This window comes from Rhinoraja longicauda, chromosome 28 (genome assembly GCF_053455715.1).
Source record: "Rhinoraja longicauda isolate Sanriku21f chromosome 28, sRhiLon1.1, whole genome shotgun sequence".
Classification (NCBI taxonomy): Eukaryota; Metazoa; Chordata; class Chondrichthyes; order Rajiformes; family Arhynchobatidae; genus Rhinoraja; species Rhinoraja longicauda.
This window is the reverse complement of record NC_135980.1, coordinates 16,336,801-16,362,405: the sequence shown is the minus strand read 5'-3', so window position 1 is coordinate 16,362,405 and position 25,605 is coordinate 16,336,801. Positions and strand designations below refer to the sequence as shown.

Here is a 25,605-nt window from a genome sequence, read left to right as displayed (position 1 = left end):
GGACGCATTTGGAATATTGTGAGCAATTTTGGGCACCATATCTGAGAAAGGATGTGTTGTTTCTGGAGATGGTCCAGAGGAGGTTTACAAGAATGATACCAGGAATGAGTAGATTAACCTATGACGAGCACTGGGCCTGTACTCGCTGGAGTTTAGAAGAATAAGGGGGACCTCATTGAAACATACAGAATAGTGAAAGGTTTGGATAGAGTGGATGTGGAGTTGATGTTTCCTCTAGTGGGAGAGTCTGGGACTAGAGGTCAAAATTAAAGGACGTTCTTTTAGGAAGGTGATGAGAAATTTCTTTAGTCAGAAGGTGGTGAATCTGTAGAATTCTTTGCCACAGAAAGCTGTGGAGGCCAAGTCAGTGGATATTTTTAAGGCAGCGATAGGTAGATTCTTGATTAGTACAGGTGTCAGAGGTTATGGGGAGAAAGCAGGAGAATGTGGTTAGGAGGGAGAGATAGATCAGGCATGATTGAATTGTCGAGTAGGCTTGATGGGCGAATGGCCTAATTCTACGCTTATTCCTTATGACCTTATGGTATTCTTCAGAGAATGCAATCGGTGACTCACTAAAGTAGCCCAGCTCATGAAGATGGTTTTGACGCTGTAGCCCAAATAAAATGAAGTATGTTGTACTCTAATGACACAGCATTTGTGTCGAGCCGATACTTATGTGTGATGCATTGTCAGTGAATGCAGGCAGCTCCTTCATTTTTGGGAAACATTACATTCTCCTAGATTCGAAGGTTGGCAGCTGTGCCTTCACCTGCCTTGGCAATAGAGAGACCCTTCTAAATTGCTCTCCCTTTATTTCTTACTCCACTTTGGATATTCATTAAAACCTATCCTTTAACCATTTTTTCCACCATCCCCTTAAATAGCTATATTTTGTTTATAGCTAATCAAAGTTGCTATTAGCTCTCAATGCACCATCACCTTGCAGCTTTCATTATAATCTATGAATACCAGTTTAATCTTTACCATTGTTCATTAGAGTTGCATCTTTCAGTTCACCTTGTCTTTCTTCTTAACAAAGCCTATCACATTACACTTGAACGCTAAATTTCTTCTGCTGAATTTTTTGGCATTATTATCAAATGCATACTTGATTCCTATGGCACCTGAAAATTAGTTAGAACTGAGTTAGAACATTTATTATCAAATGCTTTTTGATTTTTGCTACATCAGTACATAATCCTTGTCAACCTTTTCTCTCACTTCTGTAATAAAATTCAATGTAATTGTCTTCTTCATTGACCTGTGCAGGTTTTCATTTATCGGCTTATATTTTTCTAGATACCAATTCATTTTGTCGCACAAAATTATCTCTAAAATTTTCCAGAATATTATGCTGATCTGCACTTAGCTTGTTTTTAAACTGAGAAACTTTTGCATTCCTGGATCTTTTCAATATTTATAAATAAATAAAATGGTGATTTTGTAATCTTAAAGTTAATCTAATTAAAGCTCATACTCCCTTCTTCCTTTTGCAGTTCTCTGTATTTGCCTCACTTCATTTAATGACTGAATAATTATATTTATTATGACCCTTTTGCTGTTTTATTTGAATGTCTACCTTGAACCAGCTGGGGAACACTTAGCTGGGGAGCACTGCTTTTTGATGCACTCGCTTTCTACTTAATCAGAATGTCCTCAATCACATTAAAGGTTTGTGTTTAAATACTGGGGGTTTTTTCTATGATAAGTTACAGGTCAATGTCTAAGCGGTGAAAATGTCCTGTGTTAGGGAAGGTACAAGGACTGTCTTTTGAGGTCTAACTTTTTTATTTGCTGGAGTGGTAAAATTTCTTTATTGAAGAGCATGATTAGGATTATAAAGGCCTGTAATAAATATACATAATGACACCAATATTGTGCAGGCCAGGAAACATTTATGGAGGTTGTAGCAGAGTTAATGTTTCAGAAGAGATCACCACCCTAAGAATTAACTGTGTTTCTTTCTCCATGGATGTTGTTTGAAAATTATATTTTCAGTATATTTTATTTTTTAGTTTCATTTCTCGCATATATCAAACCAAGATGAAGAAAAATGGTTGAAAGAATGTTAACCTTCATGCTCCAAGGAGTAGAGCCTCAGCTTCTTATCTTTCCCATATTCATCCATGCAACCATACGTAAATGATAAATGTACCCTCTCCAAGGCTTTCCTACTGTGTAGAAATAGACATACTATTAAGTGATGTCCTCAGTTCATTAGAAAAGCATCAACTACACTATAGCTCTACTATTGAAACACAAGATCCTGTCTGCTTTTTTAAAAACTGCTTTTTCCAACTTGTTCTACCCTACCACTTCAATGATACCTAAATTTCTGTTTATGCATCCCTATTAAAAGTGTACCCTTTATAAAATATTCCATCTTATTTTTCCTATCAAAGTGCGGTATTTTGCACTTTACAGCATTAAATTTCATCTCACCATGTCTGCTAATTTTACCAGTTTATCTGTGTCCTCTTGAAGTCCATTGCTACAGTTTCTCACTGTTTGCTATACTTGTGCTTTGCAATACATACAATACAATACAATACAATACAATATATCTTTATTGTCATTGTACCCAGGGGTACAACGAGATTGGGAATGCGCCTCCCATACGATGCACTAATTTAGGTAATTTAGACAGCAGCAACCCAACGAAACGAACAGTTGTAACAGTTTTGGACAGGGTAAAGTGCAAGTTGATCTATGCGTTGTGGCCATCCGGCTCAGCAGGACCGGTTCATAGCAGCTATGGCCCTGGGGATGAAGCTGTTCCTGAGTCTGGAGGTGCGGGCATAGAAGGCCTTGTATCATCTGCCCGATGGAAGGAGTTCGAACAGACTGTTGCAGGGGTGTGAAGAGTCTTTGTGGATGCTGGTGGCTTTTCTGAGGCATCGTGTGTTGTAGATGCCCTCCAAGTCTGGTAGCTGTGTTCCGATGGCCCTCTGAGCTCTATGGACTACCCGCTGTAGAGCTTTCCTTTCTGCCTCCGTGCAGCTGAGGTACCACACAGGGATTCCATGCGTTAGGATGCTCTCTATGGTGCAGCGGTAGAAGGTCGTCAGCAGCTGTTGGGGTAGACCAGACTTTTTCAGTGTTCTTAAGTAGAACAGTCTTTGTTGTGCCTTCTTGACCAGCGCAGCAGTGTTATTGGACCATGTTAGGTCCTCCGAAATGTGAGTGCCCAGAAACTTGAAGCTGGACACTCTCTCCACACTGACCCCATTGATAGAGATCGGGGCATATTCCCCGTTATGTGACCTACGGAAGTTGATGATCAGCTCCTTGGTCTTGGTGGTATTTAGGGACAGGTTGTTATCCGAGCACCAGTCCGCCAGGTTCTGCACCTCCGCTCTATAGTTTGTTTCATCCCCGTTGGTGATCAGCCCGATCACCGTTGTGTCATCTGCAAACTTGACAATGGTGTCAAGATCTGTAGATCTGTAGACATGTGTGGAAAATTTGAAATTATTCTCTGTAGTCAAGCTATTTTTATCAAAAGTCTAAGAACTAATGCCTGGCAACGTCATTGTCAACTTTCATCAAGTTTGATAAACAGTTTTTCGCCCACACTGTTGCCTATCCCTAAGCCAATTTCTTCACCTTCCTCTTACGACCCTTTTTCTTCCATGGGGTGACAAGCCTGTCGTGTGACATTTTACCCGATACCTTTAAGAAGTTTATATGTATTACATCAATCCCATTTCCTTCATAAACGTTCTCAAATCTCTTCGATAAACTTAGTCAGATTAGTTAAACCTTTTGATTTGCCATGTCCACATCTATGTTCGGCTTCATTAAATAATCCATGCATGACAAGGTGATGTGATAATATTGTTCCAGATTATTGTCTCCAGAAAATTCTCCAGTGCTATCTAGTGGCTACAAGCAGCTACTACATGATATAGGGTGATTACATTGGAGATGTTAAAACATTTTTATGTAATGTATGCAATCTGCAGAAAACTGCAGAATCAGGGAAATGAACCTGACATTCTCAAATATATGAATTTCAGTTCTGTGACTCTGATGTTGCAAAGTCAAGTCAAGTCTACTTTATTTGTCACATACACATACAAGATGTGCAGTGAAATGAAAGTGGCAATGCCTGCGGATTGTGCTAAAACTACAAAACAGAATAGATTTATTTTTTAAAAGACACAACACAAAAAATAAATTAATGCAGTAAATTAATCCCTGGTGATATAAGAGTTAACAGTCCTGATGGCCTGTGGGAAGAAACTCCGTCTCATCCTCTCTGTTTTCACAGCGTGACAGCGGAGGCGTTTGCCAGACCGTAGCAGCTGGAACAGTCCATTGCTGGGGTGGTAGGGGTCCCCCATAATGTTGCTGGCTCTGGATCTGCACCTCGTGATGTATAGGTCCTGCAGGGGGGCGAGTGTAGTTCCCAAAGTGCATTTAGCCGAACGCACTACTCAGCAGAGCCTTCCTGTCCTGGGCAGAGCTGTTCCCAAACCAGATTGAGATGTTGCCGGACAAGATGCTTTCTACAGCCCCAGAGTAGAAGCACTGAAGGATCCTCAGAGAGACTCTGAATTTCCTCAGCTGTCTGAGGTGGTAAAGGTGCTGTCTTGCCTTACACACCAGTAATACCTTACTTGCCTTGCTCACCAGCATATGATAATTACATGCAGCTCAAGTGATGAGAAATATTAATGGTATTTAATTACCAGAAAATATAATGTAATTTTTTGTTTGAAAGTGTGGCGTAAGTGGAAACTACACTAATTGTACATACTGATTCATTTTCTATACAGTTTACTGCTGTATGAAAAGTTGCTGCAAGTCACGTTAAGTCGAGTTTATTGTCAAATGCACAATTATGATGAGGGACTGATGCAATGAAAATCTTGCTTGCAGCAGCATCACAAATACGTAAACTGAGACAACACACAAAAACGTAATTTATATGCAAATTGCACATAAATTCTACAAGAAAAAAAAGACTGCAAAGAACAAGATGTTAGTGCAAAACACAATTCGAAAACAAGTACATGGCATTTTAAGAAATGGTTCCATTGCCGAGGTAGAATTAGAGTTGTGTGGGTTGGTAAAAGGATGTGATGGTTGTTGGGAAATAGTTGTTCCTGAACTTGGTGGTGTCTGACCTTAGGCCTCTGACCTCCTGCTCAATGTTAGCAGTGAGAAGTGGGCATGGCCCAGATGTTGGGGATTCTTGATGGTTAATACTGTCTTGAGACATCGCCTCATTTTGATGATTTCAAAGGTGCGGAGGACTCAAGGGTATGAGCTTCATTCAGTCTGAAGAAGGGTCCCAACCTGATCCATGTTCGCCAGAGTTGCTGGCTGATCTGCAGTTCCTTGTGTCTTCATATTATATTCCATTTGCCATCTTTTTTTCTCCCTCATCATGTATTCAGGCCTTTTTACACCATCCTCACAGTATTCTCTCTCGACCAGCCTTTCATTTGGACCGCTCATTTAATTTATTGATAGAGATTGTCAATAGCTCAACACTAAACAGTAATTTATTTAATCCTGGTTTCTCTGATCTGTTCATTAATTAGACTTCAGTTTTTGTCAATATCTTATTTCTGAAACCGAAAGCTTAGTTACAGTGTTGGTTACTTTACCCAGCATCTCCTGCAACTTGCACAGTTTGCTTTGGTCAATTTAGAACATTAGTTTCAGATTTAATCAAATCAATTTCAAACATAACATTGTCAAATTATAAACCTCAGAAATTCCTTTCCTGGAAGAATGTTAATTAGCTCAGGCCATTGCACAATGCATTTATCTAGAAAACAATCTTGAATATGTTTCACTTCAACTTCCCCAGAGCATTATTGCCAATTTGGTTTGTCCACTGAAATGATTTTCTCCCATGAATACTGCTTTACCCTGATTATGTGTTCCTTTTAATTTCCTCTTTCGTATTTTGCTCAAAATTGCACCCACTGGTATTTTCTACTCATTATTTTTTTAACGATATCCAAACTTATTCAGTATTGAGGTTTTAAGCTAAAATCTCTTACCTATTATCTTTAATTTATCCTTTAACCCACACCCACTCCTTTTCTGTCTTTAAACTGAGTATATAAAATGAAGCATCGCAATTTTTTCCCTAATTGTTCTCGCGCAGTTCTTTGCGATGGTTGATGATTATATTCCTTCTCAGTTTTGTGAGTGCTCGGATTGTTGAGAAAGCCAATATGGAATCTAGAGACTGTCACTGGTGGGATGGGAGGTGCATAGTGGATCAGTAGACTGAAGGCTAATCCTTTTTGGTTTTTATCTTATTCACTTTTTTTTTGTATACAACAAAGAATCTTGAGATTCTCAATGCACCAGGCCATGAATTCTTACAAGTAGATGAGACTTCTCATGGAGGCAATGAGAACATCCTCTATCCTTTTGACAATCCGGGCTATGTCGGAGCTCTGAGTAGAGTGCCTGCTTTTCAGGTGCTGTTTTTGACAATGACGTGATCTACCCATTGGAGCCAGCTGTGTGTTAGAGCTTTGATGCGAAGGATGTTGGCCTTGAAGTGGTCACTGACATGGTTTGCATAATCCACGGGTGGATTTGGAAATTTTTACAGAGCAGCAGTGCTTGTATCTTCCCATGGTTTGAGATACTTGCCGTAGGTTTCCATGTCTATGAGGCATGAACGAGTAATGTGCGGGGTTTGAAGTCTTGTATGTATTCTTATGTGGATGTGGTAAATAAAACAGCAAGTACTTTGGCCTGTACATTTTTATTCTTTCTATAAAACCAATCAATTTCTTCATGCTGTCCCAGTCCATCAACCATTCCTTTCATCTCTGTCTCTTCCCAGGGATATGTTGGTTAGGTTTGCATGAGTACAGTCCTGAGCCTTATTCAGACACTTCCCATGTGAATCAGAACAAGTATCAGCAACTTGAATAAGCTGAACATGGTCATGAACTTGACTGGAACATTATCTTTCTCACATGCAGCTACACATGTAAGCTTTGCACAATGGGGATCTAAAGCTGTCACTTGATCCTACTGAACTTTCTGTAATGAACTGTCGTTGTCTTGGCTGATAGAAGCTAATTCAACTAGAAAAGAGATGGCACATCATTTTATCTTGTTACTCACTTCAACTCAATTCTGACAGAATAGGGAGCAGTTTTCTAAATCTGTTAGGTTTCTAGAAGGTAAGTGCTGCACAAATATCTTAACCAGCCCTCATTGAACAGCTTAATGGAATGGCTTTTGAGTGTTATACCATAGGAGCATGGTGGTACAACTGATATAATGTAATATTCCCTGACAATTAGGATTGTTGTATCGAAGGACCTAAACTCCATTTCACACAGTCTCGTCTTACCTTTCAAGGGAATCCAGTGTCACATTCTTTTTAAATGACCTGACCATGGAAGGTGCAGTGGAATTGATTACATGTTCTTTGCATTGTATCGATAGCCCTCAAATTCAGATCCTTTTGCTGCCTCCGGCTCGGGCCAGTTTGATGGGCAAGGATTCTCTGATGACCCTTTTCAAAATAAACAGGATACCCCAGCACTGCCTCCAAAGAAAAGTGTACCCCCACGGCCCAAAGCGCCACCTAGTGGTAAGTTGAATTGTCTTATTGGTAAGTGTTTGAATGATTACCTAATATTTCACATTTATCAGTCCAATTTCATATTCATGGTTTATACAGTGTATTTAGGCTGTTTAGTCCGTTTCATTATTTTAACCTGAATAGAATAAGTCATTAAAAAACAGAATTAGTTAGAATAGGTAATTAATTTCAGTTACCGTTTTTTTCTACTTCTAATAACCAGTTTCCCAAGGGTGCCATGTTGACATTTGCAAAGTCGATGGGTTCTTCATAAGATGACTCCTTATTTTAGCAAGTGCTGATTAGAGCTTGCCATAAAAAGGAAGAAACAAAATTGAAGGCATCTTAACATTTTGGGGCATTTATGTACAAATGTCACATTATCATATGTCTCGAGTTGCTACTCATACAGTGAAGTGAATTGTGCTGTTTTGTGAGTGTCTGTATCTCAGTGTCTGTGAGTAATAGCAGGAGAACATTGTCGTCTATGTTGTATAATCAGCGGGATTTTAGATTTCTAATCAAAGGGATTGATGGAGCCTCCTTATTTTTCTGGTACCACATTGAAATATCCAGCTCAAATTGCAGAGTGAGATTGAACCCGTCATCCCTTACAGTTGTGCCCAGGTGGTTCCTAAGATCCAATAGTAGAGAGACTGGGAGGGTAAGCTCGCAAATATATTGTTAAAGTGTTTGGTATCCTTTTGGAGGAATGAAGTACAAAAGCAAGTGACTTGCGGAAACATATAAGTTGCTGGCTAGGCCACAGCTGGACACCACATGTTAGGAAGATTTTACAAAAACAGTACAGAAGAAGAGAACTTTTGGAGACATGAATGATATTGGGATTGTTTCCTTGTCGCGAGAGGCAGAAGGAAGACAATAAGCGAGTTCGGTATCTCGACCGCGCATGCGAAGGTCATAGGTCACTTGTGCAAAACATTCTCGCCGGCTGAGCTGCTGCGTGTATACAGACCTGCGTTTCATCCATATTTTCCAGTTTTGCTTCTTATAGGTAAGAAAATACTGATTTCAAAACTATTAATTAGGTGTATTTATGGTTAATTTGTACAAAACTACAATGATTTTGTAGGTTTTATTGCTTTATGCTTCTGTGAGTGAGCGAGGTCGTGACGATTTTCTTTTGCGTTGTAACTTTTACCGGAGCTGCTCCTCAATCGGGAATATGTCGCACTTCCCAAACCATGAGTTATTCTTGGTTTTCTCAATCATTCTTGGATTGTCAGCAATGCCAAAAGAAGGATCTCGACCTGAAACGTCAGCCATTCCTTCTCTCCAGAGACGCTAAGTTACTCCAGTATTTTGTGTCTACCGGAGTGATGTGTTTCTGGGTGATATTATAGGGAGGGTTTGATCGGACAAACCGCTCCGCTGGATGCTGACCTCTGCAGCTGTCTAATCGTTGCACGAACAACAGCTTCACGTTTACAGTGGCCATCTATTGACATTCCGTACTGTAGCCACCGCCCGCACAAAGCAGCAATTCATTCACTCAAACGTTTGTTTTTCTTTTGCATCGCTGACCATCCAAGAACGATTGAGAAAACCAAGAATAACTCATGGTTTGGGAAGTGCGACATATTCCCACTTGAGGAGCAGCTCCGGTACGTTACAATGCAAAAGAAAATCGTCACAGGTCTGTATACACGCAGCAGCTCAGCCGGCGAGAATGTTTAGCACGTGACCTATGACCTGCACTTGCGCGGTCGAGATACTGAACTCGCTTATTAATGAAGTTGTTCAAAGTAATGAAGTAGAACTAAGAAGAACCAGTGGCAGAGGAGTCATTATTTGGAATTGACAGATTTAAAGTGGTGGAGGAGAGCCAGAGAGAGATATGAATTTTGCAGCTGGAATGATTTGGAATATTTTGATTGCCCATGTAGTGGAAGCTAATTCATTAGTAACTCTTAAAAGGAAATCTGGATAAGCAAAGAAGATGTTTTTTCAGAGCTGTGGGGAAAGTTCAGTAAAATAAGACAAAGTGGATAGGTTTGTCAAGCACCCAATGGTGTTCTTCTGCTGTGAATTATTTTAATTCCATGATGTATTTTCCAGAAATGTAAGGTAAGGCTTCACGTGTACCAGGCAACCTTAATCTAAACCAAATTGTCTAGGATAATAAGTAGTTCAGGTGAGGTGATCAAAACAGAAAGGGCAGACATGATCAATTTTGGAACATGACTAAGTTGTTGAGTCTCTGGAGCTTTTTCCAGATCGATTTTGTATTTTGGAAACTCAAACCTGGGCAGGACTTCACAATCAATAGTACGTTACTGGGTAGTGTTTTAGATCAGAGTGATCTAGGACTACAAGCACATGGTTCCCTGGAAGTGCCATCACAGGTAGATAGATAGGGTGGTGAATAACGCTTTTGGGACACTGGCCTTCATCAGTCAGAGAATTTCATACAGCAGTTTGGATGTTGCGTTACAGTCATACAAGATGTTGGTGAGGCTGCAGTTGGAGTATTGATTTCAGTTTTGTTCACTCCACTAAAGGAATGATGCCATTACGCTGCAGAGAAGATTTACAAGAATGTTGCCAGGACTCAAGGGCCTGAATTGCAGGAAAAGCTAGGACTTTATTCCTTGGAACGCAGGAGGCTAAGGGATAATCTTATAGAGGGATATAAAATCATGAGAGGAATAGATAATAGAGATAGTCTTTTTCCCAGGGGAGGAAAATCAAGAACCAGAGGGCATAGATTTAAAGTGGAGGAGAAAGATGTAATTGAAACCTGAGGGGCAACTTTTACACACAGAGGGTGGTGGGTATATGGAATGTGCTAAAAGAGGAAGAAGTTGAAACAGGTACAATAACAACAGTTAAAAGATATTTGGACAGGTACATGCATATGAAAGGGTTAGAGGGATGGGCCAAACGTGGTCAAATGCAACTAACTTAGATGGGTCATCTTGTGTTCTATGACTCTGTGACCTTAGCTATAGCTTAATTTCACCAAATTTTCTTAATCTTTTATTTCTTCATACCCTTGCATACCTTAATCCATCAAGCACAAAACAGATATTTTAGATTGAAATAACTTCCAAAGCATATTTGGGTTGTAGGAGTGCCAACCAACTCAATAATTTCCTGTAATTTGAGTAAAATTAATAGATGATATAAGACATAAACTTGTAGGGGATATTGTCTAGATCCCTTCAGGCTGGTGTGAAGCACCTGATCTGGAACCAAGGGATGAGATTTAAAAAAAGGTAGCAAATGATGGATCAGATACAGTAATTGGAAATTTAACTTGCCATTAATTAATAGGGAAGAAATTGTCTCAACTCAGTGAAGGATTTTCCATAGTTAGTGAATGATTGTCCACAACTTAGTTTATAAAAGAGACAACAAGGGGAGCAAACATTCTGGATGTGATTCTGATTAATATGGATGCTCGATCTCCAGACTACAGTTGGCTAAAGTGATAAGTACCAGTATCGGAATGTAATCTTATTTGAGGTGACAAATTAGAGTGCCTACTAAGTTATAAACAAAACTTACAATTTTGTACAGTGACTTGTCAGTATGGATCTGGAATGTTTATCTACATTTTGGAGAGTGAAGGAGTAAAGAACTTCCTTCAAGAACATGGTTCCGAAGGCAGTGGTTAAAAATGCACACAAGTCAAGGGGGTTATGTTTTACGCACTCTTGCCTGGTTCAGCAAGAAAACCATATGACAAAGAACAGGGAGTAATTAGGCTATGAAGGAAATTAGTACAAAACTAAGATGAATTCAATATTTAGAGTCATTATTATTTAAAGTAAGTGACAAAGAAAACATTGAATTGGTATTGCAAGGAATTGTTTTTGTTTTGGACAACTAACGTAAAAGTGACATAGAGTGTGGTCATAAGTAGGGTGAAGCTAGGATAAATGATGCTACAGATCACGGTGGCGCAGCGGTAGAGTTGCTATCTTACAGCGAATGCAGTGCCGGAGACCCGGGTTTGATCCCGACTACGGGTGCTGTCTGTACAGAGTTTATACGTTCTCCCCATGACCTGCGTGAGTTTTCTCCAAGATCTTTGGTTTCCTCCCACACTTCAAAGATGTACAGTTTTCTAGGTTAATTGGCTTGGTAAATGTAAAAATTGTCCTTTGTGGGTGTAGGATAGTGTTAATGTGCGGGGATTACTGGTCGGCGTGGACCCGGTGGGCTGAAGGGCCTGTTTCCGCACTATTGTCTAAACTAAACGAAACTAAACTAAAAGATGTGCCAATAAGAACTTTGTCTTTGCTTTGAATAGATTACTGTTTGGAAATGGATTTAAGGGGCAGTGTTACTGAAAACACTACTCATGTTGTTGCTTCAAGGGTTTACTAGTTCAGTGTTATGTTAAAGAACTAGTAGTCCAATGGCCTTGGAGAAAATAAATGTACTTTAATATGGAATAAAGGGATTGTAATGCTCACAGAGGTCCTTTAGCTCTTCTTAGAGGCCACTTGTCACTCTTGTGTGTCATAAGTATTAAGAATACCTATGCCCATGTGATCGATTTAACACAAACAGTTAAGGATGTACAATAAATACATCATTCCAACCCATATCCATATCTTGTGAATGAAGAATCCATATCTTGTGAATGAAGAATCTAAATAAATCTCAGAATGACTGAGCAGACCTCACCAAACACCATCTTTCATGTTATCAAAATTTAATGTGCCACAGTTGAGAAGAAAGCAGGCAAGCTGTATAAAGTTGCTTGTGCCAATCCTTCTTTGTAGAATCATAGAATTATGCTAATCATAGGAAGAGGCCATTTGACCTCTTCGTTGGTAGTTCGTTGGTAGTTCCTTTCATTAGTTCACACCTCATTTCTCTGTAGTTTCATAAATTGTTTCCTTTCCTTATATATTCATGCTCTTTTGAAAGTTATAATTGAATCTGGTTTCAGACTGCAAATTCAGATTATAAATTACTGATGAACGATAGGTTTCCTGTGATCACTGCCATGCGTTACACCAGTTGTTCCATTCCAAACCCACAGCAAATCATTAACTTGCGGCTCTAAATCCTAACATATCGGTCGGTGTATTGTTAACACTCAGTCAATATAGATTCTCAAATATTACTTTTTTTGATATCATATGATGGTATATATTAGGAAATTATTTTTGGAAGTGCAAATTCACAAATAAGCAGTGCAGAAGATACTTAAGATTTTCAGAAAATAAAATTCTAGCATTATACTTCCCACCCCCCAAATAAGATATTTAGAGAGAAATTTGTAAACTTTTATAAATTATTTATATAGTGTTCTAGGGCATGATGATTGAGTTCAAAATTTGTATCCAAATCATTATTTTGTAACAAATCTTTTATCTTGGTCCTAGTTTCCCATCTTATCAAGAGTTCTGCCAGTGCTGATCTATGAGAGTTATTGAGAATCAGGTTTGTGGTTCATTTTCCTTGGTGAGAGATGGTCATTGGCTTCATTTAGTGGGTCGCCAGCAAGTGTGGCTGAGGTCAATATCATTACCTTAATTACAGTTTCTGCCAATTTCCACTTGCTATGCTGTCAAAGCAGTAGAGAGCTTCATTACCTGTTAGTTCTTACTATTTGTCTTCAGCACACTCGGTATTTTTCAATGATTTCAACCCATGTTATATTTGGAAATAATGTTCCATTTTGTGCTGTTTGATGTTGTGAACGGAAACGGGCACAAAATGGCATTGCTAAAACGAAATTGGAAAAAGGATGTGAAAGGGGAAACCTTTGCATTTATATGTGAACGAGCATATGCTTCCCAAAGAAAAGTGCAACACACCACAATGCTTGCCATTTTTGCACTACGTACTTTCTCACATGAAAGAAATTTTATTTTATTTGTTCAATGTAATATTTTGACCTTCTAGCACCTTCTGAGTCTAAAATTTTGAACCTGATCAGTTGCCATCTCAATTTTGTATGATCAAAGGGTGTGCTTTTAAGTTGGAGAGTGGCAGCATGATTGTATCTGCTCATTGAAACCACTAATTTTAAGAAAGTGATTTATGATAAAGTCTTCAATGGTAATAGATAAAATGTAATTTGAAGCCAAAAAACTGTCATGTCTTGATATGTTTGTTTTCATAGAAGTGAAGGATGCTGGAATGGGCTATGTTTCTAATTTTTGTATTCAAAGCTGTCAGGTCTGAAGAAATTCATTATTCAAAGCTGATTTGTGCAAAATGGGATAAGTCCTATTATTTTAGACACTGTGTAGTATTGTTTGCTTTTTTAAATCTTTAAAATAGGAAATACAGTGAAACCTGTACAAATGGATATTCAAAAGATGGTAATTTATTGACAGTGCGAACAAATTTAGATTGTAAATAGATACGGACATCTGCAAATCACTAAATACGAGCTACCTTTATTTGCATTAAATTTCTTTACAGTGTAAACTATTGGCCACATAGGTAAATGAGGGGTAGCGTAGTCAATTTAAAAAGTATGAATTTCTGTAATAAATATCATTTTTTACAACATGCAAGGCAGCTCATAAATCTCTAGGATTGATTGCTTGAGGGATGGACGAATTTGAGTAAAAAGACCTTTGAAATATACAATGTGGGAATTGCGAGTTGGATGGGAAAGAATTGGGGGAAAGGATTCAGAAGTAAGGATAATGCCAGTTGAAGGCAATTAGAAAATGAGGTAAGAAAATGTATAATCTAGAAGATACAACCAATCCTGACATATTTAATGTTTGGTTTATTGGATGTACATTGTCAAAATACAGCTAGAGTCTCTAATATACAGGATTTTGCCAGTGATACTCAGTCTTGTTTGTTAAAGAAGTATGCACTGAATCCTCAATACTAATCAGTATCTTTTGATATTTGCATAATTCGTACTTTGTCAGAAGTTAATTTTATGTCATGCTAGTTGACAATGTCTCGTTTCTTGGTCCATATGTGAGGTGTGGGATAATGTACTATCATGTTTCTGCTTGTGAAATGCTTGGTGTCATCTTTATCTTCAGCCCTTTTGTTGTGTACTTAAGTTCTCAAAATAGAATTTAGGGCTAAGTTCTCAAAATAAACTTTTGAGACCATTAGTTTACAGGAGGCATAAAGCTCCTGGACTTTATTGGCCATTTTTGTCAAGACTGTGCTATATCGTCTGAAAATGGGTTTTGATGTATAGTCTTTGCTTGAAAACATTAAAATTATTAAGAACAACTGCCAAATAAGCTGAACAAAAAGGAAGTGGTTGCCGTCCACCTCCTTCTGAACGGTCTGTGAAACTCCAATGGCAAGGTTCAGGTCAAGATGGCAGGTATTGATCTGATGCAATTTCCATCCTGATCAGTATCTGAGTTAAAGACAACATCCACCTAATCACAGTGGTAACGGACACTTCTTGAGTGAGTATTGTTGGCTGATATTCCCTTTCTGGGAGATATTTTGTTTGCCTCGGGGGTTCCATAACCTCATATGACTGATTTAATTCATTTATTATTTTTATTAAATGCGGGAAAGTCCCAATCTTAAGGGCTTGATATTGTTATAAAAGTAATTTAGCAGTTGGTGGGAGAAAGTATTATTAAGTAGCGTTTAGTGTAATAGGGTAATAACCAAAGCAAATTAAGAAGGTTGTGCAGTGCTTTTGCAAACTTCCGAATGTTTTTCACACACACACGCACGCACACGCGCACGCGCACACGCACACACACACACACACACACACACAACTACAGGAGAGGTGCCAGAGGATTGGAGGGTGGCAAATGTTGTGCCTCTTTTCAAAAAAGGCTGCAGGGAAAATGCTGGGAACTATAGGCTGGTGAGCTTAACATCTGTAGTTGGTAAGTTACTGGAGAATATTCTGAGAGATAGGATACACAGGCATATGGATGGGCAAGGGCTGATTAGGGACAGTCAGCATAGTTTTGTACGTGGGAGGTCGTGCCTCACAAATCTGATTGATTTTGAAGATGTGAGCAAAAAGTTTGATGAGGGCAGAACTGTAGATGTTGTGTACATGGACTTTAGTAAAGCGTTCGACAAGGTGCTGCATGGTAGGCTACTCTGGAAGGGTAGATCTCATGGAATCCAAAGAGAGATAGCTGAATGGATAGCAAATTGGCTCTATGGAAGGTAGCAGAGGGTGATGGTGGAAGGTTGCTTCTCAGAATGGAGGCCTATGACTGGTGGTGTGCCACAGGGTTTGGTGCTGGGCGCGTTCTGTTTGTCATCTACATCAATGATTTGGATGAGAACATACAGGGCAAGATTAGCAAGTTTTCTGATGATACAAAAATTAGTGGTTTTGCAGATAGTGAAGATGGTTGTGAACGATGGCAGCAGGATCTGGATCAATTGGCCTGGTGGACCGAGGAATAGTTGATGGAATTTAATACAGAGAAGTGTGCGGGGTTGCATTTTGGAACGTCGAACAAGCGCGGGACCTACACAATAAATGGCAGGCCTCTGAGTAGTGTTGTAGAGCAGAGGGATCTAGGAGTACAGGCGCACGGTTCCTTGAAGGTCGAGTCGCAGGTAGATAAGGTGGTCAAAGAGACTTTTGACATTTTGGCCTTCATCAGTCAAAGTATTAAGTCTAGAAGTTGGGAGGTCATGTTGCAGTTATATAAGACGTTGGTGAGACCGCATTTAGAATATTGTGTTCAGTTCTGGGCACCATGTTATAGGAAAGATATTGTCAAGCTTGAAAGGGTTCAGAAAAGATTTACGAGGATGTTGCCAGGACTAGAGGGTGTGAGCTATAGGGAGAGGGTGAGTAGGCTAGGTCTCTATTCCATGGAGCATAGGAGGATAAGGGGAGATTTTATAGAGGTATACAAAATCATGAGAGGAATAGATCAGGTAGATGCACAGTCTTTTACCCAGAGTCGGGGAATCGAGGACCAGAGGACATAGGTTCAAGGTGAAGGGGAAAAGATCTAATAGGAATCCGAGGGGTAACTTTTTTTCACACAGAGGGTGGTGGGTGTATGGAACAAGCTGCCGGAGGAGGTAGTTGAGGCTGGGACTATCCCATCGTTTAAGAAACAGTTGGACAGGTACATGGATAGGACAAGTTTGGAAGGTTATGGACCAAGCGCAGGCAAGTGGGACTGGGGTAGCTGGGACATTGTTGGCCGGTGAGTTGGGCCGAAGGGCCTGTTTCCACACTGTATTAATCTATGACTCTATGACACACACACACACACTGACAGACACACACACAGACACACACTGTCACACACTGTTCTTAGATCAAATGGACGTTTGCAGATAATTCTGGAGAGGGGAAACAACCAAAACACCAAGGGAAACTAAATATTTAACTCCTCGGTCATTAATACCCTTGCATGACGAAACCATGTAATCTCTAGAAGATGTTTTGGCAGCCTTGCACTGTCACATTTGATCTATGTTATTAGAACATATTTAGGCAGCAGCTCATTTACTACATTTTTTGTAGCTTTTTTAAACCAAATTGTAATTTTATATAATCGTAGCCAGCAAGTCATTTTCAAAAATAACAAGTGGTTTATAAAATAAGCAATGATAATTGGTAAAATTACCTTTCTGCACTGAGGTAGAAAAAAACGTACAGCATGAAAGATATCTGAATAACCCAATATAGGGATCACATTTAAATTGGTTGCAAATTCTTGTTAAGAGCATACCCCTCGTGTTTATTTTCTCCCTTTAATAAGGCCACAGTTGATCTTATCAGGCTCTATATATTTCAGATTCAGGGCTAAATAATACAGTGTAGTTGCAGATGCTGCCTGAATGATGATGTTAATTTCTATAGTTATTGTAGAAGATGAAGGATGCGCTTTCTGCAGTCCAGATCGGAAATGCATCCGCTCACACAAAGCTGTAATAACTTTGGGTGTGCCTGTTTCTGTTACTTTTGTTAACTTTAGCTGTTACAGTTTTCTGTTGTGGGAACAGTGCTAAATATTCACTTATGCTCTTGTATCCTAAAGTAGTTTGCCTGGCAGACTGTCGTCGTATGGGATATGGTAAAGTAAAAATAGCAGAGGACTCATGTATATTTCTAAAATTTAATGGCATTATATGCCTGTGAACACTGTATTAGGAGGTTTGACTGGGTTGCAATTATCCTGTTGTAGTAGCAATCCAGAGGCCTAGATTTGAAATCCACAGGATTTAATTCCAAAATACCACTATGATATTTTGAGTTCAGACTTTTTTTTAAATCAATTAAAAAATGCCCTTGGCACTGTAAATGTTTTACTTCTTGACCAATGCAGTTTAAGGAAATCTAGTATCCTGAGAGCAAAAAATACAAAATGCAGGTGTGGGCAGTGGCCATCAAGGTTATCTGGAGCCATTGGTAGAATTCCAGTCCTGTGGAGGTTGTTCACCTTAAATGAATTGTCAAATGTACTGGGAACAGAACAAAGAAATTCTTACCCTACTGCAGCTTTACAGAGCCATTAATACAATAACACAACAAATGGTAGGCCCCCCTCGGTCATGGGTGACCATGGGTGATGCTTCCTAGTTGTTAGCTGCTTGCTCCACACCTCAGCTAGAGCAGCGTCGCTTGTGGCTGAAGAGACCAATGCGGGAGTGACAGTCTCTGTCGCAAAGGTCACATTTGTGTGTGGTCTCTGGTTTGTTGAAGTTGTTGCGCTCCTTTCTGCGTGCCCGCTTGTCTGCTGCTGCTTTCATCAGTTTCTCTTCCCCCGTTTTGAGATTTTGGTTCAGGGTACCTCTCCACCTCGTGCGGTCAGCTGCAAGGCTCTCCCAGGACTCCACATCGATGTCGAGCGTCTTCATATCTCTCTTGCAGACATCCTTGTAACATAGCTGGGGACGGCCGATGGTTCTCCTCCCAGATGTCAGCTCTCCATAGAGGATGTCTTTTCGAATACGGCTATCCTCTATGCAGTGGACATGGCCCAGCCACCGCAGTCTGTGCTGCCTGAGTAGAGGGTACATACTGGGAAGGCCAGCGCAAGACAGAATCTCGGTGTTGGACACTCTGTCTTGCCAGGATATACCCAGGATACGGCGGATGCTTCTAAGGTGGAAGGTCTCCAGTCTGGCATATGTAGTCCATGTCTCACTGCCGTACAGCAGCGTGCTGTTGACACAGGCCTTGTAGAGTGCTATCTTTGTCTTCACTGTCAGCTTTGGGTTGGTTCACACTTGAGTTGTGCGGCAAGCGAGAGTTGTAGCTGCCTTCCCGATCCTCTTGTCAATCTATGTGTCCAAGGAGAGGTTGTCAGTGATGGTGGAGCCGAGGTACGTGAACTGATGGACGGCATCGAGTTCGTAGTCGTTGATGGTGATGACAGGCGGCGCCTCTGTATCCTGCCCCAGGACGTTCGTCTTCTTCAGACTGATGGACAGCCCGAAGTTCTTACAAGCCTGATAGAAGCGGTCCATCAGTGATTGGAGTTCCTGCCGGGTGTGGGGCACAACTGCTGCGTCAGTAGCGAACAACATGTGTCTGATGAGAGCTTCACGTACTTTTATCTTGGCTCTGAGGCGGGTGAGGTTGAAGAGCCTGCCATCTGATCTAGTACGCAGGTAGATCCCCTCTGTTACGGTACTGAAGGCATGTTTCAGGAGCAGAGCGAAGAAAATCCCAAAGAGTGTGGGAGCGAGGACGCAGCCTTGTTTGACGCCACTGCGGATGTTGAAGGGCTCCGAGAAGCTGCAATTGAACTGCACTGTCCCCGTCGTGTTGATGTGGAAGGATTCTATCATGTTTTGCAGTTTTGGTGGGCAGCTGACCTTTGGGAGAGCCTTGAATAGGCCATCTCTGTTGACGAGGTCGAAAGCCTTGGGGAGGTCAATGAAAGCAACATGCAGGGGCATCCGCTGTTCTCTGCACATCTCCTGGAGCTGGTGAAGAGAGAAGACCATGTCTACTGTTGACCTTCCAGCTCGGAAACCGCACTGTGACTCTGGGTAGACACGTTCTGCCAGCTTCTGCAGGCGGATCAAGATGTTGAGGAGGGAGATGCCTATGTAGTTGTTGCAGTCGCTTCTCTCGCCCTTGTTCTTGCATAGGGTAATGATTGTGGCATCCCTCATGTCCTGCGATACAGCTCCTTCTTGCCAGCACTGGCAGAGGATTTCATGCAAAGGAAGCAGTAAGGTAGTCTTGCAATGCTTGATTAGGTCAGGGAGAATCCCATTGCTGCCTGGGGCCTTGCCTGAGGCCAGGCTGTCAATGGCCTTGCTGAGCTCTTCTACCGTCGGCTCTCCATCTAACTCATCTGTGGTCGGCAGGAACTCGATGGCGCCAAGGGCTGAGGGGGACACAATGTTCTCTCTCGAGTAGAGGTCGGAGTAGTGTTCCACCCATCTCTCCATCTGCTGGCATTTGTCTGTGATTACTTCCCCAGTGGAGGATTTGGGGGGGGCTGCCTTGCTCTGGACTAGTCCGAGTGCCTTCTTAATGCCATCGTATATTCCCCTGATGTTACCTGTTATGGCGGCCATCTGGATGTTCTCACTAAGCTGTGTCCAGTACTCATTGGCGCAACGCCTGGCAGTATGCTGAGTCTTGCTCCTGGCAGCTCTGAGGATGTGCAGGTTCTTCTCGTTGGCTGACCGCGTACTCGGCTAGGGCAGCACGCTTGGCTTTGATGTCGGGAGTCATCTTGGTCGACTTGACCTCAAACCAGTCGTGTGTCTTCGAAGTCTTCTTCCCAAAGCTAGCCAAGGCTGTCGATGCATGGTGTCCCGCAGAATTTCCCACTTCTCTGTTGCAGAATCTCCAGGACGTAAGGTGCCAAGTTCTCTCTCAAAAGGCTCTGCAAACTGTTGCACGAGGTCTGGATGGGACATCTTGCTGACATCGATGCATCTGGAAGTACGAGTTGGCGATGCACAGTTCATGATAAGTGCACAGCTCAAGCAGTTGCTGTCCATTCTCATTCATTTTGCCCACACCAAACTGCCCAGGGCAGGAAGACCACGATTCGTGGTCTGCGCCCACTCTGGCGTTGAAGTCGCCAAAGAGAACAAGTTCTTTGCTGGGGATGCTGCTGATGATGGATGCGAGGTTCTCATATAACTCGTCCTTTGTGTCTGATGCGGAGGACAGTTTCGGGACATACACACTGACAAGGGTGACTGGGCCTGCGGTGGTGTTGAGGTGGAGAGTCAGGAGTCGCTCTGAGCCATTGCTACCTGGTTCCAACGTGTTCAGCAGGCTGTTCCTTACTGCGAAGCCTACTCCGTGCTCTCTGGGCTCGTCAGAGTCCTTCCCCTGCCAGTAGAACGTGTAGTCCTTCTTCAGTGTGCCCGAGTCTGCCAGCCTTGTTTCCTGAAGGGTGGCTATGTCTACGTTGAGTCTCTTGAACTTGTCGTTTATGACAGCTATTTTCCTGGAATCGCTGATGTCCTGTTGGTCCGGACATTCCAAGTTCTCAGTTTTAGAGCTGGTGTCTTTTGATGTGTTCTTTTGTTGGCAGGTGCGATCTGCTGTTCGGATGGTTCCTAATCCCCTTGCACCCAGTGAGGATAGCAGACCGTGGCAGGACAGCACCTTATTGGCTGCCCAGCTTGAGATGGGCGGTAGCTGTCCAGTGAGATCCGAAAATCCTTCCCACCGTCGGGAGCAACCCCCGGCGCCTCGCTTTATGCCAATCTAGCGATGAATTATAACTGGTAACTGTTGCTCCCCGTGTTATGTCAACGCCGCAGATGAAGCTGGAGTGCCCTCTCCAGGTTGTAGGTGTAAGTTTGCAGGTGAGTGATGTGTGGTCAGATGCAAGCCTGCGTGATGTCATATGAAGGACAGGCTGTTGCCCATGCAGCACGTCCCTCCTCTCCACGTTGCTGATTGATCCAAAGGAACAGCAGAGCCATTACAGTTTGGCACCAGCGCCGTTGCAGGAGCTGCCAGAACGAGGTTGTAGACAACAACGAACTGCCTTAGGGACCCTGACTCCGGATTTTTCTTGAAGTTTACTCCTGGAGCCTTTTCCTTGACTGGATATGGCCACAAGGCAGTGGACGTTTTAGATCAGAGTTCTCCCTCTCCTAGATGGACTGCCTTCCCAGGCTGATGAGCCTCATCTGCCCGAGGCTCGTGGGGGCGGGAGCGTCTACCTTCCCGTGCAGGTCTATAGCACCTGCCCATTGCCCAACACACAACAAATAAATACACAATAATCAATGTACAATATCTTAATCATCCGTAATACTAGGTAACAGGACCATAATAGTGCAAAACCAAAATAAGTAGTGCATTCAAAAACATAGTCTACAATAGGCTATTCATCTTTAATTTGTGTTACTTCAGAGAACATGTTGTATTGAATTTTCAAATATCTGTAGGTGTGGACACACTGGTTTGTGTTTTATAGCTACACAAGAAGTAGTGTAAACAGCATGCTTCATATTTGATGTTGACTACTGTAAAGTTCATCATAATCTTCACTGCTGCCCTTGATTTTTGAAATTGGCCTCCCTCCTCTCCAGATAACTAGCAACAATAGGTCAACTATCTCCTCATCTAATTTAATGACATCCGCGAACAAAATGGTCCGTATTTCTTGCCCCAAACATTGTTAAAAGCATAGAATGTAGTCAGAGACAGTGAGACGAGTGGGAGAAATGGGAAGGGGGAGGGGATAGAGAGGGAAATCAAGGGCTATCTGAAGTTAGAGGTTAATGTTCATACTTCTGGGGTGTAAACTACCCAAGCGAAATATGAGATGCTGTTCCTTCAATTTGCGCTGGGCCTCACTCTGACAATGGAGGAGGCCCAGAACAGAAAGGTCAGATTGGAAATGGGAGGGGGAGTTGAAGTACTGAGCCACCGGGAGATCAGGCAGGTTATGACATATCTTCTGGCGGGCCAGCCATTAATATGGAAACCACAGGTAACCAAGCATGCTTATTCGCATAGCAATGCTAGACCCCCGAAACAAAAGTTCTATTCTAAGTTTTGTCGCGGGAAGAAATTGTTAGACATATATGGAAGACATGAATTTTACATGCTCAAAGCATCCTTGGAAAAAACATCACCACAAATTCCTGCAAATTTCTAGTCAATAACTCCTCAAAGTGGCGAAAGAGAATAGTATGAAGACCTCAAGATTATGCATACCGACCATATAGAGACATGTTAATAGCAGGAGTAGTGCACAGCTCAAGAAGTACCTAACTGCTTGCCCAATCAGCCACTAACCGCGGGAAAGTCTGGTGTTCCCATATTAGTCTCATTAGTCATCTCAGAACCCAATGGAAATGCATCCAGCTTCTTTGTATTGTGGGCTAAATTGTGCTTCCTGATGCTAAGTGTAGATCGGACTTGAAGAAATGGGTGACATTAATGTTTTTTATTTGAATGTTTTTAATACTTTCTCGGTATTTGAGTCTGTTTTCATTTAATATTTAGTCTTTTTACTTTTCATCTAATCATTTTAATATTACCCTATGTAGTAGAGAGAAAGTCCTGAATGGTGCAGGACTTCCCACATCTGAAAGAAAATTTGAATTCCCATGTGATACTTCCAGGGTGTCAGTTTTGCTATAAAACTAACAATGACAGTAGGGGCAGCACCATATAATATTGCCATACAATACTGGTATGCACAGATCTTTTCCTGTATAATACTGTATAACAGTATATACCGTTTTCCTGTATAACAGTACCCAGGCACAGGAGATCATATTGGGATACTTTACTAGTGAACTAGGTTTGTCACGGTATGAAATCGAGAGACATTGCCAGTCGACACAGAACTCGCACTGGCCATTCTACTAGCTATGCCACTATATTGCTCAGTTGCTATCTTTAGTTATTTTTATTATTATACATTGGTGAAGAAAGGAATGGGGATGAGTTGAGGTGCAGATGTTTTTTCTCGCCCCTTACCCCATTCTGTTGATGTTTTTCTTCTGTTCAGTTTAGATATGAAAACTCGTGGGAAGCTTGGCACTAGACCACATCCTCTTGCAGTTGGTGAACTGGCCAACCTAAATGTGACTTTGAAATGGATTTGTATTAGCATTTATATTTGTGACAACTCACATGAACCACATGAATTTCCTTAAGAATTGGCCCTGTGGTATCCAATTGTTGTTAACAGAGTTTATGCAATAAATTAATCAATTAAGATTTTATTTCAATAGTGTATGATGTGGGGACTTGTCAAGAAGTACCCAGGTTGGGGTGTGAGAAATTGCTTTGATGTGTGACAGCTTTCAACTTTTTGAAGAATGTTGGCAAAAATATAATTGTTTAGTTTTGCAGACCCATGAGAAACCTTTAAAAGTTCTTCTTACACCCCCAAATTCTCTGCCTCCTATCCTGAAACTGATTACTTAATCTAGAGGAATAGTACCTCTTAAATTAGCATTTTATGATTGATGATCATTTCAAAGAGTTTAGGACTGGGAGCACAATGGCTGAATTTGGTCATGTCTTTTCTGGATATACAGACATAGACAGGCTTAGGAATGTCTTCCTCTTCCCATGCCTAGCCTGTCATGGTAATGTGTTTATCAGGACAGGCCTTACATTACGATTAAATGCTACGATTCTCCATCTGCATTAATACTATTTATATGAAGTTTTTGCCTCTTGATGTCACTGATTCCAGATCTTAACTGTAAATGTGATGATTGGGCTTGGAAAGTGGTGGGGAAGGCTGGAGTTGGAAGCATGAAATATTTATGAAAACCTGGAAAGACAATGTAAATATATTGCATTTGGTTTGATGCTGAACTCAATTTCTCTGCGGAGTTTGCATGCTCTTCCTGTGGGCGTATACATTTCTCCAGGGCAATCCAGTTTCCTCTCACATCCCTTAGATGTGCTAGATGTTAGGTTAACTGACTGCAATAAATTGCCCGTTATGTAGGTGGGTGGTGGGAGAATCAAGGGGTTGTTAATGAGTATATGAGAATGGGTTACAGGTTAATTAGGAGGGTGGAGCTGGGACCGCTCTGAGAGCTGGAATGAGCCAAATGGCTTCCTGTGTAGTTATGAAATATAAGCCCGATTGTTCGTGTACTTAACAGATCAATAGTAAGCTAGCTAACTTTGTATTTTGAATCGGGGAAAGCAGGTTGGATGTGATTACTGTGTCCCGATTTTTGGATCCATTCAATTCTGTGAGAGATTCGTTTGGACAGACCCAGAAATAAAGTTAGTGTAAAGTTGGTTTTTAATAAACCTGTTAATTTACTAGGATGTTTAAAAAACATACCAAGATTGGCAGGTTTGGCGTCACAATTATTCATTCATTTCCTTTTCTGGCATATGTTCCTCCATTCCCTTTTCATCAGATTGTGATATGGTGATCATTTTCTTTCTGCAAATTGTGTGTGTTCAACTCTAGATTATCCAGCAGTAATCTATCTGGTTTATGGAAAAACCCTGCTATGCTGAACCTTCTCAGACCATTCTGGCTGGACCCCAGGCCGCAGGCCTCGTCGCTACCCCCTCCCACCCTCTTAGCAGAGCTCCAGTCCGCCTACCTCCCTGCAATCCCCTCCATATCGGAGTCCTTGTCCCCACCCCTTACTGGTGCCCTTCCCTCTGTACTGATGCCCTGGGTTGCCCATCCCCTGTGAACCAGAGCCCCAAAACTACATCCTAGCCTTCTCTGGGCTACAACACCTTTAATTACAATATTTGCTTAGCCCCAGAACTACTTTCAGTTAAGGTATCTCCTTGAGTTATTGTGTAAATAATAAATTAAAAACTGTGTGACATTTGGTACTTTTTACTGTGCTTTCTTTGCACAACGTATGGAGGTATTCAGTTCCATGATCCCGGGTAAGTGAAATACCACGTCAAAATTCTAACCATGCCTACAACACAATTATTCTAACGTGTGGAATACAGCCATGGAAATGTGGCTATTCCTTCAAGAGTGGAAGTGGAAGTGGAAATAATTGCAGTTAATTGTTTGGTGTGTTCTGTCTTCATGCATTAATGTGCTCTCACACAATGTAACATAATCAAAATGGGTGAGGTTATGAATATCCTAATGTACTTCCTGTCATACAGGAGAGCGTTAGCCGGCTCTCTCTATAGGTGG

General features: G+C 41.3%; 1 protein-coding gene across 7 annotated transcripts in view; it reads left to right on the top strand.

Moving 5' to 3' along the window:
* The window catches only part of eps15l1a (epidermal growth factor receptor pathway substrate 15-like 1a), a 207,958-nt gene that overhangs the window by 127,008 nt on the left and 55,345 nt on the right, over positions 1-25,605 (top strand). For 6 of the 7 annotated variants that reach the window (XR_013549081.1, XM_078423955.1, XM_078423948.1 and 3 more), the window contains one exon: positions 7,441-7,588. The exons of the other annotated variant lie outside the window; for it this stretch is intronic. Coding sequence is in view for 5 of the 6 variants with exons in the window: in XM_078423955.1 (XP_078280081.1) it covers positions 7,441-7,588 (148 nt within the window). In the remaining variant the exon portion in view is untranslated. The remainder of the gene's footprint in view (positions 1-7,440; positions 7,589-25,605) is intronic. 7 annotated transcript variants of the gene reach the window in all.